The 11,895-nt window shown below is 42.2% G+C and overlaps 2 protein-coding genes across 4 annotated transcripts in view; one reads left to right on the top strand and one right to left on the bottom strand.

Annotated features, from left to right (window-relative positions):
* Positions 1-3,431, bottom strand: part of wdr44 (WD repeat domain 44) — an 18,881-nt gene extending 15,450 nt beyond the window's left edge. The window contains exons 1-3 of one of the 2 annotated variants that reach the window (XM_012841459.3): positions 2,808-3,431; positions 1,405-1,438; positions 443-520 (exon numbers count right to left, since the gene is read on the bottom strand). In XM_012841459.3, coding sequence (XP_012696913.1) covers positions 443-520; positions 1,405-1,438; positions 2,808-2,884 — 189 coding nt within the window. In that variant the 5' untranslated portion in view covers positions 2,885-3,431. The remainder of the gene's footprint in view (positions 1-442; positions 521-1,404; positions 1,439-2,807) is intronic. The other variant, XM_012841460.3, reaches the window with a different exon arrangement.
* Positions 3,432-4,529: 1,098 nt separating this feature from the next.
* klhl13 (kelch-like family member 13) overlaps positions 4,530-11,895 on the top strand; it is a 79,501-nt gene continuing 72,135 nt past the window's right edge. For both annotated transcript variants that reach the window (XM_012841463.2, XM_012841461.2), the window contains exon 1: positions 4,530-4,639. The gene's annotated coding sequence lies outside the window, so the exon portion shown is untranslated. The remainder of the gene's footprint in view (positions 4,640-11,895) is intronic.

The following is an 11,895-nucleotide window of genomic DNA, read 5'->3' as shown; positions in this document are numbered from 1 at the left end:
GCTGACCTATACCTGACATTTCTGTAAAAGGAAAGTAATTATGGGCTTCAGCAGCTCTGTTGCATCCTTAAGTACAGAGTATGGGCAACATAAAAACAGGGAGTCCAAACAGAGAGGAAGTCAGACTCACAGTGAGAGTGAGACTGGAGACGCAGAGATGGAAATAGGGAATGGTTGTTGTGCATAGTCATGCTTGGTCCTATACCGTTATAGAACTGTACTGATTTGTTGTTTTTATGCATGCATGATGTTCTTTCTGGCCGTTTCTAATTTCTTAACTGCCTACGGACATGTAATCCAGACAGCTGGGCTTAATCCTTTGTTTGAATCAGTGTTTAACAGGAAGTATGGATTCTTAGTATAGTATAACAGCACTAACAGTTGTAGTGTATCATAGCATGGTACATGGTACATATAAGGTAATATCTTCCACAACACCCACCTTTAGGGAGTCGTCATTACGAGACTCTGGTAGGGCCAAACCTGACGCTACCTCCTGGACCAGGCTATCCTTAACACCCTGGAACCAAACCCAAACCACACACAGATGTCACTTAGTACACAACCCACTCAAAATCTGATGAAGACCTAAGCCAAAACAAGTTGGATGGAATACATATGTATTACAGAGATTCTGAGGATACTTCATTTGGTTTGGCTCATAACAAAATGATGCCTGATAAGGTGCGCTAACGCTCTAATCTAGTTCATGTCAACTGATGACATGGAGGAGAGTACTGGCATCAGAGTATTGTGGAGTTGTGATTTAATAAAGATTTTTAGAGAGCGCTAAAGAGTATGTGATATTTCCTTTTGACCTGTTTCTATTTCTTTGATTAGCACTTTAACCTACACAGGTGCTGTCTCCTTCTTCCCCCTTTTCATTTTTTGCTCTATCAAAAAATAAGACGATCCAGTCATCTTTTAGCTGACAACATATACACACCCAGGATACTTGACATCAAATACATTTACAAGTTTACAAATACAAGTTTTAAATGGAGAAACTAAAACAGTACTGAGCCTCATAGAAGCAGCACACCATACACTGTTTCGGTTAGCCAGAGGGGAAAAGCAGTTTCGTCAAGTGTTAAACATTCACTCAGTTCCTGTTTCAGCACTGTCCTTGTTTCCTCCCACCTCCTCCCTGCTCTGGATCTGGCTGTCCCACATCTGCCCTCTCGGAGTAATAATTAAACTAAAAGCCAACATGGGCCTCGGCACTCAGATATACCCACTGTCCTCCATTTCTGACCACAAGCTGTGCTACTTCTCATGAAAACGACAGGGAGATGTTGGCCCCAGGCAAGGAAACACTCTTCACAGAGAAAATAATCTCTACTAACACCATAAAGGTCACAGTGAGGTGGATGTGTTGCTTTGGGAAAGTGCTGTTGATCTTACCTGAGGAGTGGGAAGGACGAACTTTGCAGGCGAACTGTGGGAGAAAACAAAAAGACATCTAGTTAAAGCTTCTGTGTGGATGACATGAAATAAATGCACACATCACAATGCAAGAGATCTCTCAATAGAGGTGATTTAAATGATCCACGTCATCCTAACTTTAAAGCACAGAAGTGTTCAACAGGTCTGTGCTATGAAACATATGGCTTAGTCATACATCCTGATAAAGCCCTGAGCAAACAAACAAAATATGGCAATGGCTAACTAGTGAGCCAGTCCATGCATGCATTTCTATTATCTATGATCTTCGGGGATGTCTCCATTCGGGTGCTCACAGGCAAAGTGTATGTGTGCATGTAAGAAACATCACAGACGTCCTTCTGCATTCATCACATTTCCATGCGATCACCAAGTCTTTTTCTTCTTTCACGCCATCTGTCTCCCCTGCCTATGCCAAGAGCACGGCAACATGCTCTGCTCATGAGCTGATTGGAGTGTGTGGAGTAAGCAACTTCGCTTAGCAAATACTCTTGCTGTGACAGATATAAGGAAGCACTCACAATAGCAGAGAACATCTGCCATTGAGGCATCTTATACATGCCCTAGGACCAGAGAGAGCTCCAAAATGATAATGGATGGGAAACCCCTGTAGTAACTTCAAACAGGCCTAGATGGAAAACCATCTGAAGGGTGTGTGTGTGTGTGTGTGTGTGTGTGTGTGTGTGTGTGTGTGTGTGTGTGTGTGTGTGTGTGTGTGTGTGTGTGTGTGTAAGGGAGAGAGAGATTTGTCTCTTTCCATCCCATTTTGACCTGCCTGTATTGTGAAAACAAATACCTGCTGACAATAGACAATATACCTCCTACAATAGATCATTTCTAAGCCAAGATTTCCAAACAGGAAAAGCATAGTTGGTTAACACACTGTCAAGGTGGCCCAAAATATCCCAAAATAGTTCATACATCTATGACTAACGAACAGCAAATGGAGAACATGTACAACAATTACATCTAAACATGGTGTCAACAAAATGACAGAGGGCGTCGAATGCCTAGGGTGGGCGTGTTAGGCCAAGTTATTTAGCTAAAGCAACAAACTAACCTCTAGCAGGTCGCTTAGAGTTTATTACACCATATGCTTTTTGTGTACTCCAAGATAATGTAGGTGACGTCAGAAGATAAATAATGACCACTGAGGTTGACCAAGGCAAATCACCTGACCAACCGATACGAAGTGTCTATTTTGCAACAAACCGGCAATAAGGTTGACAATAAATGTAACAACATGTAAGTGGAGTTCTAAATTAGACTCAGATTCTGAGTAAGTTTGGTAACAATAACAAATGAAACATCAACACAACGCCAAAAGAATATCAAACAGACACCAACTGTTTGCGCATACTTACACATTTGGAGAGGGGGTAAAATTGACATCTTCTGCAGCATCGTAGAATTCTTCTGTATCACTGGTGTCCGACGCCATCGAGTAACGTTACGGCTAGCTAAACTAGAAGGCTACATGCAAAGGCCCTGGCTCAGATTCAGATAATCGCTGCTGTATCACTACGATGGGAGTTAGCTAGCTAGATTTGAGATAGACAGAAAAAAATCAGACAAACCCCGTACTCGGAGAGTAAAACAGATACAGGTTCTGTGGTTTACGTCCCAGGAATCCTCGTGGCAAATTCAAGAATTATTGCCTGAGTAGACACACAATAAAAAAAATGGGAGAGGCCACTCTTAAGACAAGTCACCTGTACGCCTAGCTGGCTGGCTAGTTAGCCAGCTGTCGAAGCTAGCTGTAGTTGGCCTAACTAACGTAGCTAGCTGACAGGTTGCAGATATATTCCAGATAGCCCGGACTGTAAAACAGAACCATTAAATATCGTCTACGCTACTAGTAGATTTTAACGTCGTCCCCTAGATGAAAACAATAACGTTAGACAAACCCCTCTGTGTATGATGAGTGATAAAAACAAGAGGAGGAAGCTGGCTGCCAAGTGACTTTCTCGCGAACCTTGAAATCTCGCTTACATCTCGCGTGATTCTACTTGACAGCTTGTTTCATCTGAAATGACAATCATGAGCAGATCCCCGTAAGCTTGTAATGTGTTCCTATGTATTATAAACCGAGGGGGAGAAAAGGGATCCGCTTTTGAGCTGGCTCCATACATATTGACTCCTTAATATTGCAAATTATTGCAAGAAGATCATATACTGTTGTCATGGTATCTTGTCAGTGATAACGTCATGGCATGACCAGCTGTAGGCCAAGTCATTCAACCTCAAAAAGTTAGGCAACATTGTTCTTCATTATTATTTGAATGACTAATGCATAACTGCATATTTTATCATCCAATCTTTGTTTTAAACTTAGCACAGCAATAATCGTGCAAATTTAGAAACCATCAATAACTTCAGTCTTTGCTGAACCCTCTACAAAACTGTGGGTGTAGTGCAAGTCCCCTCAGCCCCTGATTGAACACGCGTCTTTCCACGTTTAGCCACTGGAGTGTGCAGTCAGTTCGAGCTTTGGCAGCGCCGTGGGTGTTACACTCACCCTCGGTATTCTGTCCATGCGGTACATGGGGACAGCTGGGAGGATAAATAGCAAGGCAGGGGCAGTGTTCTCTCGTTAAAGGCATTTTTGGAGCGCTCACACTGAACGGAAAGCTAGAGGACTGTGATGGGCAATTTGTATTGGATTAGAACCGTGGACTATACATTTAGGTCTAAATAACTGCAAAATATCATTACAAAATAAAAATAACGGATACACATGACATACATCTCTTCTGATTTCATCCATAAAGTGGTGATGGCTGTTGCCATGAATTTAAGCTTTGGTGGGCTAGGGCAGGTTAGTGCTTGGAGCCTATACTCAGTGATGTGAAAATACTGCTCATACATTATTGTCTACTTCTTGATGACAAACATTTGTCAAAACACAAACACTTATTAAATGCACAGACTACTAACAACTGAAAAAACGTCTACAATGTCCACCAATCCCAGCGCTTTTAGCCTACTGTGCTTGCGCAACTGGCTTATTTTGGTAACGGAAGTTTTCGCAGCATCACGTTGATTGGCGTACCGCTTCACCACTTGATGGTAAGAACACTTTTGTTCTCAACGACAACCAGCCACTTATATAGAGGAGGCGGGCCTAAGAGAGGTCCATGAGTGGAGTGGATTTGAGGGTTTAAGAGGAAAACAAGGACAAATCCCGTTGTTGCAGGTAGGGAAACCAATATTTAAAAGTTTATTCGATGTGTTTGAAGAACATTGTATAGTCAAACAAATTCCTGTAAGGTGATTACGCGTTTCCCGGAGTATTATGTATTAAGCTAACCTGCTAAACCGCTATGTTCAATCTGTTCAGCGAAACGTAGCCATGCTTCATGTTTTGTCCTTTCTTCAAATCCTGTAACCCGGTGAAGTTAGCAGTTGTCATGTTGAATACGGGGTCGCAGAGACAACCTTAAACAGCGGTTGATGTTATTTCGTACCATTCCCGTGTATAGTTATGGTGTGATAAAGTACCTTAGTATGGCTGAAGTTATGCGAATGGTTAACTTGCTAGCTAGCTGGTTAGCCAGCTAAGTTTTAGAAGTTCTGAAATAAACATGAGCAGGCATGTCCGTCTTGGAAAGCCCAGTGTGTCCATGTCTAAATAAAACTGTGTAGCTAGACAACGTGTTCACAATGTGTCTGGATAGCGTTTCTCATTCAAAAACACAATTAACCCTTGTGCTAGGTTGGCATTACTGTTCTATTGAAACAGTCATAGACAGAGCACCTCCGGTAACATAACCAGTTGTTTACTATGAGTTCGTAGCTGATGTCAGTGTCTGTACGATTCTTATTCATATTTACGACTGGTTTAGGAACACGTGATAATCTCCAGTGGATGTGAAATTGTGATGGTAATGCTGAGTCTTATGAGTTGGGTCATTAACCAATATAAATCGTGAGCACTATCCAGCAAAGTTGCAAATCATATAACTGCTATATTAACATTATTCCTGACATTACGAACAGAAAACTAAACTTTTATGAGGCTTGTATGTTGCCCAACACAACCATTTATTTAAGGTAACGTGACGTTTTGTTGCGTATCTCATATGGTTTCAGGGGACTGACTTGTGTCTGAATTTAAGGCAATTTGTTCAGCTCTTCCACCATATACATGTTCTTCTGTAGCAGACTATAATGTGCAACACTGGTGTAATGTTAGAAGTTTGTCCACACTGTGATTTCACTTGAATGAAGGCTTACCCTATAGCACATCTTGTCTCTGTCTGTCACAGATGGGACATGGCTCTTCACACAAAAAGTAATTGTTACATTCAGTACTGGGTCAGTTGAGTTGAAATTAGAGGCCATTTCCCCACTAGCACATCTTATTTTAAGCACAGCGGATTCCACATGATCACGAGGCTATCAGCAAAAGCTCTTTTGTTTTAGTAATTTACAGATGGCTCCAAGCTGTTTTTAGTTTCTGGAACCGTTGTTCTGACTTGAGGCCAACCATCCATGTTTATCATGCATATAGTTTCATAACTCTAAAACTTAAGCTCCTTGCTTTTATTGAAAATAAATTTCATTCTCTTAGTTCTCTGTTTAGAATGTAGCTAGTATAATGTTGTGTATAACATGCACTGCTCCATTTAAGGGTCCTAGAAACTTTTCAATGTTCTGCACACTACCACTTGTTAACTGTAATTCAGAGACCATCACATCAATATTGGATTGCAGTTTTTCTTTGCATAGCAAGACATTTCACTCAGTAGGATTAGAACAGTGATGTGTCGGCCACCTCTGCACATGGACACTACGCTAATAGTACCAAGAAGGTCTCGTCTCAACTTCCAAATCAGTAGGTATCTTTGCAGAATTTGCTGTGAGCTTTAGTTTTACAGACTAGTTGGGGAGGACAGAGCTGTGTACATTTGCCCCATATGAGGCTTGGAGTGGTTATTGTTTAGGGGTCAACTTAATTTGCAGTAGTGGTGTCCTAAGCATGTGTGTTGTGTAACAATTATTTTGCAGTTATCGTTTATAATATAGGCCTACCAGAGAAAGCCTTTTTTCGCTTTCATGCTCTCAGCCTGGTTGGATGGTGTTAAACTGTGCCATTTGTCAGGCGACCCGTCCCAAGGACCAGGGGCCACACTGCAAAAGATGAAGGCCTGAACATTTCCTCAGAACATTTCTCCAGAACCTTGAGTCCTGCAGCCTGGCAGGCTGTTCATCTTGCGACAGAATCTGGACTGGCTATTGTGCACTGAGCTGGCCTCTAATGATGTTTTTGTGACAAATGCCAAGATGGATTTTCTCTAGCTGTGTTTCAAAAGAAAGCAAAGAGGTAAAGTGATGTCTGCATAATGGAGTTGGCATGGCTTGGTAGGACACTGATTCCTTGGTAGCCATAACAACGCTGGTAAGAAGTAAGATGTCTGCCTCTATTCCAAAGAAGCCCGCAGTAGTAGTGTATTGGAGATGCACGGTATGTTCACAGGCTCCATAAATCACAGTAATGTGATCTGTTTTTCATTGTAAGCCATCATTGAGCTTAAGTTGTGTCTTTCTAGATTTATTTTCAATAAACTATCTCTGTACATTTAAAGTCTTATGCCTAGGCTACCACAAGAAAGATAACATGTGGCAAGGCTCGGGACATGCACACTGGTGAAGAAATCTGTCCATTTTACAAAGCCCATTTTCAGGCCACAAATTGTCACAAGCCATTAAGTGAACCATTAACACCTAAGCCAATTAGTGGAACAGCAGTGCAGGTGGAGTTCAACAGGTGTCAGGATTCTGGGGCAGTGATAGCGGGCAGGATTAGTGGAGTGACGGCTCTCTGGCACAGAACTCTAGCCAACAGCAGTGCCGGGGCTCACCACAACTCACCTGGTCCTCCTAAGCTCTCTGAGGAGATGGTATGGCAGAGGGGCGGAGAGGATAAAGTAAAGAGAGAGAAGGAGGGAGGGAGAGAGAGAGAGAGAGAGTGTGTGTGTGTGTGTGTGTGTGTGTGTGTGTGTGTGTGTGTGTGTGTGTGTGTGTGTGTGTGTGTGTGTGTGTGTGTGTGTGTGTGTGTGTGTGTGTGTGTGTGTGTGTGTGTGTGTGTGTGTGTGTGTGTGTGTGTGTGTGTGTGTGTTGGAGGCCAGAAGTGAGGTTCAAAGAGGCCCAAACATTTCTGTTCCAGCAAACAGGTTCTTAAAAGGCTGTCAGTTGAAATATTTAGCACGTTTGAGACAGGCTGTTTGTGTGTGTGTGTGTTAGTTTGTGAGAGAGAGAGAGAGGAAGACGTCGAGCCAGAGTATTTGTGAAAGTGTGTGTCATGTTTCAGGCCTCTCTGACTGTCACGTTTAAGCGCTTGCCCATCTCTGTGATGAGTCACTGCTGTGAGACAGGATTGCAGGTCTCTGGAGCGATCTCCCCCCCCCACCCCCAAGAGTGCCGACCTGGAGCTTTTTACGGCATGTTATGTCAAGAGGGCCCCCTCCCTCCTCTCCCCGCCCTCAGTCTTCTGCCAGGCTGAGTGATGGCACCATAGCAAGAGCCTGCTTTCTCCTTCATGCTTGCTCTCCTCTACCTACCCTGAAGTCTGGATCTATGACTTGTCAGCCTCTCCAAGGCCTAGGAGACTAAAGTCTTCAGCCTAAATGTATTGACACGACACATTCACGCAGTGGCTTCTACGCAGACTTTACCTGGACCATCATAGTTTTATTATGATGTAGTTACCCACTCTTTTTATAGAGAAGAACTGTTAAATGTTAACATGAAGTTCCTTTAATAGTGTTGTCATCATAGTAACAGAGTGTGACATCATTGCGTGACATGAGGGTGCTGGGGGACAGATTGGGAACAGGAAGAGATCTGCTGTTCACTCTAAAACTACAAGGCCCAGGGTACATGGCTAAACTCAGAGCTCCTTAGTCTCCACGTGGCAAGAGGTTGTTATGAAGAGATTGGATATCTGCAAGGTGTTGAAGGTTGGTAGGCCTACGTAGGCTGATCTAATGAGAGTGTCATCAGTGAAATAAAATGACTCAGAAATGTTCACTTAAAGTTTCAGTCTTTTTCACACTGTTTGGTTGAAGTTTTAATTGCTTTAATTCTGCTCTGCCTAGAGTTTTCACCTTCGAAGAGAGGATGTCATTGTTCTCTAAAGTATAGTTAAAATGTTAGCCGTAACCTTGGACTGCACTGATACCAACATTGACTTCCCAGAAATATTGACTTTGAGTCACTCTAAGTTTAATGTATGCAGAGAACATTTTACCATCCAACTGTAGATAAGAATGGCAGGCTTAATGAGTAAATGCAAAGAGCAATACAAAATGGAAGGGTGATGAGAACAAAGTGATAGAGTTTAGAGTTAGCTCTGCCAAATAGATAATTTATGTCTGATAGAGTTCACCAGCCTGGCTGTGCCTCTTCATACCATCCTGCTGAAAAACTACAGACCAGCATTAGCTGACCTGCTAGTCTAAGCAAATTCATGGTCAACAAAGCTGGTCTGTTGCTGGTCTAAACTCACCACTGCTGGTTTTGTGCCAGCATATTGGAAGGACAGTCTAAGAATCCCTTGACCAGCCATGCATTGCTTTTAAGAACAACATCAAGTGGACATAGGAAACAGTTGGGCATGACCTGTTGCTTCCAACTACATTCCAAACACAGTATATAGTCAGGAATGATGGTGTCCTGGTATAAACCAGCATTGTCCAGGAAATCCTCTTAATAGCCTGGTGTCCTCTTAGTGAGTGTGGTCCAATGTTTATGCAAGAGAATTAAACAGCAAGAGAATAAAACGGCATTAAAAAGCTTTCTAATAAATGAGCCAACCTAAATATTGAATGGACATCATTTAATTTAAGCTTTGTGCTTTTCCCCAGACTAGAGGCATAGAAGTCAATTCCTATGATGATGATGATGATGATGAGGAAGGGGATGGGGGCAGTTTTTTTTCTTTAAATGTTCTGGAGTTAAAAAAATAAAAATATCTGTGAGTTCTCCACCCTATGCTACTACTCTGTCAAGGCACAGGCATCCTAGGTTGTGCAGTTTCTCATTTCATCTCCTCTTTTGTTTATTTTGTTTGTTTTCTGTACTCCTAACCCTGCACCCTCCACATCAACTTCCTTTCGCATCACGTGTGATGACAATGGCATTGCTTTTTTTAGTAAGCTCTTTGAAAGATCGTCAGGGCCTACATTTCAGATTGGACAGGCGTTGAAAACTGAGAGTATTAGGCTAGTCTTAATTATTTTAATGTGTTTTCCGAAACCACACGCTTTTATTTATTAATTTCTCATTTCATCATCTGTTCAGACTCTTGTGACACACCCTGCAGAGTCCTGCGGTGTCTGCTTCCTCAGGAACTGTCTCGCAGTAGGTCCTCACGAACATCCTAAAAATGTTAAAGCCCCAGTTACTCACTACATTCGAGCACAGGCTCAGGGCAAGATTTGGCCCTGACAGTCTTTTTCTGTCACTTCTTGCTAGGGAACAGGCTCCACTACAAATTCCCTCAGCTGTCTCCCGCTCCGGCAACAGCAGAAGAGCGCTGCAAGAAAGAGCTTGGGCTCAATTTACTGGCCAGCAAAGACTCTAGTGTCTAGGATGAACAGGGCAAATTTAGCTAGTCAGTCTCTCTCTCACACACAAAAGTTTTTTAACTAATTACTAACTAAACAACCTAACTAGCTTCTTATACCAACTCTCTCTGGCACAAGTTATGTTTTGAAGATTGCGGTTTGTTTTCAGTTCTGTAATACATCACTGCACAATTTACAGCCTATGAATAAGGCAACTACAAGGCCACCTTCTAAGTGTAGCATAATGCAGGATCACTTAACTGTCAAAGCAAACTCCTCAGTCCGGTGTAAACCCTAATTGGTATGACAGACCAGATAGCATGTCCCAAGTAAGGTAACACGCTATAATCCCTGCTCATTGTGGGATTATCAGACCAAGTGTAGTAGGCTAAATCTCAGTCAACACAGGAAAGAGAGAGTGGAGATGTATTTGTGCATATCGCAGATATAGTAATTCAGTATTAAGCACAATAATGTAATGTATGTAATGTATATAATATAATGTAATGTAATGTTGATTGCGGCCATTTTTAAGCTTGTGTTGTCTCAAATGAGAGGACTGCTGGTAGTTGATAATGGGTTCACTTTGTTGAGCAGTCATTTATTTCAGTTGCGAATGACTATACTAAATCCATTGTTTTATTGTTGCTGAACTGCAGCCCTGTATTTTGGGAAGTGGCTGGTGGCTGCCCCATATCCTCTCCTACCCCTTGGGCCAAGTGGGTGTTAAGCTGCAATCCCACTGTTCTGGGTTAAGGAGGAATTTTGTGTTGGGAACCCCATCTGGCCCCACTGCAAGAGCATCTCCTAATGCACGATATAGAGTGGCTCTGCACTGTCCCGTTAATCTATCATCTGGGTCTGGTATCTGTTTCTCCGGTGCCAGCTGCTCTGAATCCATATTGACCCAACCTGACACTCTTATTTTCATGTTATCTATCTGTTGCTCCTGAAATGGTTATGAAATTGTACAGCTTACCCTGTTTCACCTCTCAACGATGGATCACAAAAATGGACTAGCCTACATCCTGGTCCAATCTCTCTGCACCCTCTGTATCAGTTAACCTGAATACTTTTTTGGACTGGTCGGTGTCACTGTCTTAATTTGTATTTTTCCTAGTATTGGTTTGATGTCAACAAGCTTGTCCCACTTCACTTCTCACTTTCAGGTCATAGGTTAAGACTTCATTTGGGTTCTCTCTCAGGTCCTCTTGTGCCAGTTGAATGAATAGACATGAATCTATTTTGACCTGATCTGAATGGAATGGTCTAATTTCTTCTCCCATTTTCATTTAATCAACTAGCTGCACCCTTTGCTAAAAGGGTCATAGGGCTAGACTTCATTTGGCTTGTGCCTCTTATTTGCCCCCCAACAAACCGTAACATTCCACAGCGGTGACCAGCAGCCGCTATATTTAGCCTCTGTTTCGGTTCACTCGCTGGGCCAGAAATGGCCTGTGCTGTGCCATCACATGCAGATTCACTGTGTTGAGATTCAGAGGGGTAATAAGAATGTCAGAGTCTATTATCTGTGTGTGTTTTTCTGTCTCTCTCTCGCTCTCTCTCTCTCTGTTTGTGTGTGTGTGTTTTAATCCCTAAATATGTGTTCTAGTAAAGCAGCTTTGCCGCTTCATCTTTTGTCAAAAAGCTCGGTGAGCTTAGTTGATTTCTGAAGACTGTGACATCAGACGATGGCTTGCATTGAAAATAAGCCCTGTTCCAAATAAACAGTTCAGTTATTTCTAAAGATCAGATGGGAAACAGTGTAGGACTAAGTACTGTATTTCAATTATAATTGGCCAACTAAAACTGATTTCATTTTAGAAAAGTTTTGATATGGGAATTACAAGATCATATTGTTACAGTTTTTTTTTAGACACTA

Source organism: Clupea harengus, chromosome 8 (genome assembly GCF_900700415.2).
Source record: "Clupea harengus chromosome 8, Ch_v2.0.2, whole genome shotgun sequence".
NCBI lineage: Eukaryota > Metazoa > Chordata > Actinopteri > Clupeiformes > Clupeidae > Clupea > Clupea harengus.
The sequence above is the reverse complement of the archived record's forward strand: the minus strand, read 5'-3'. Positions and strand labels throughout refer to the sequence as shown.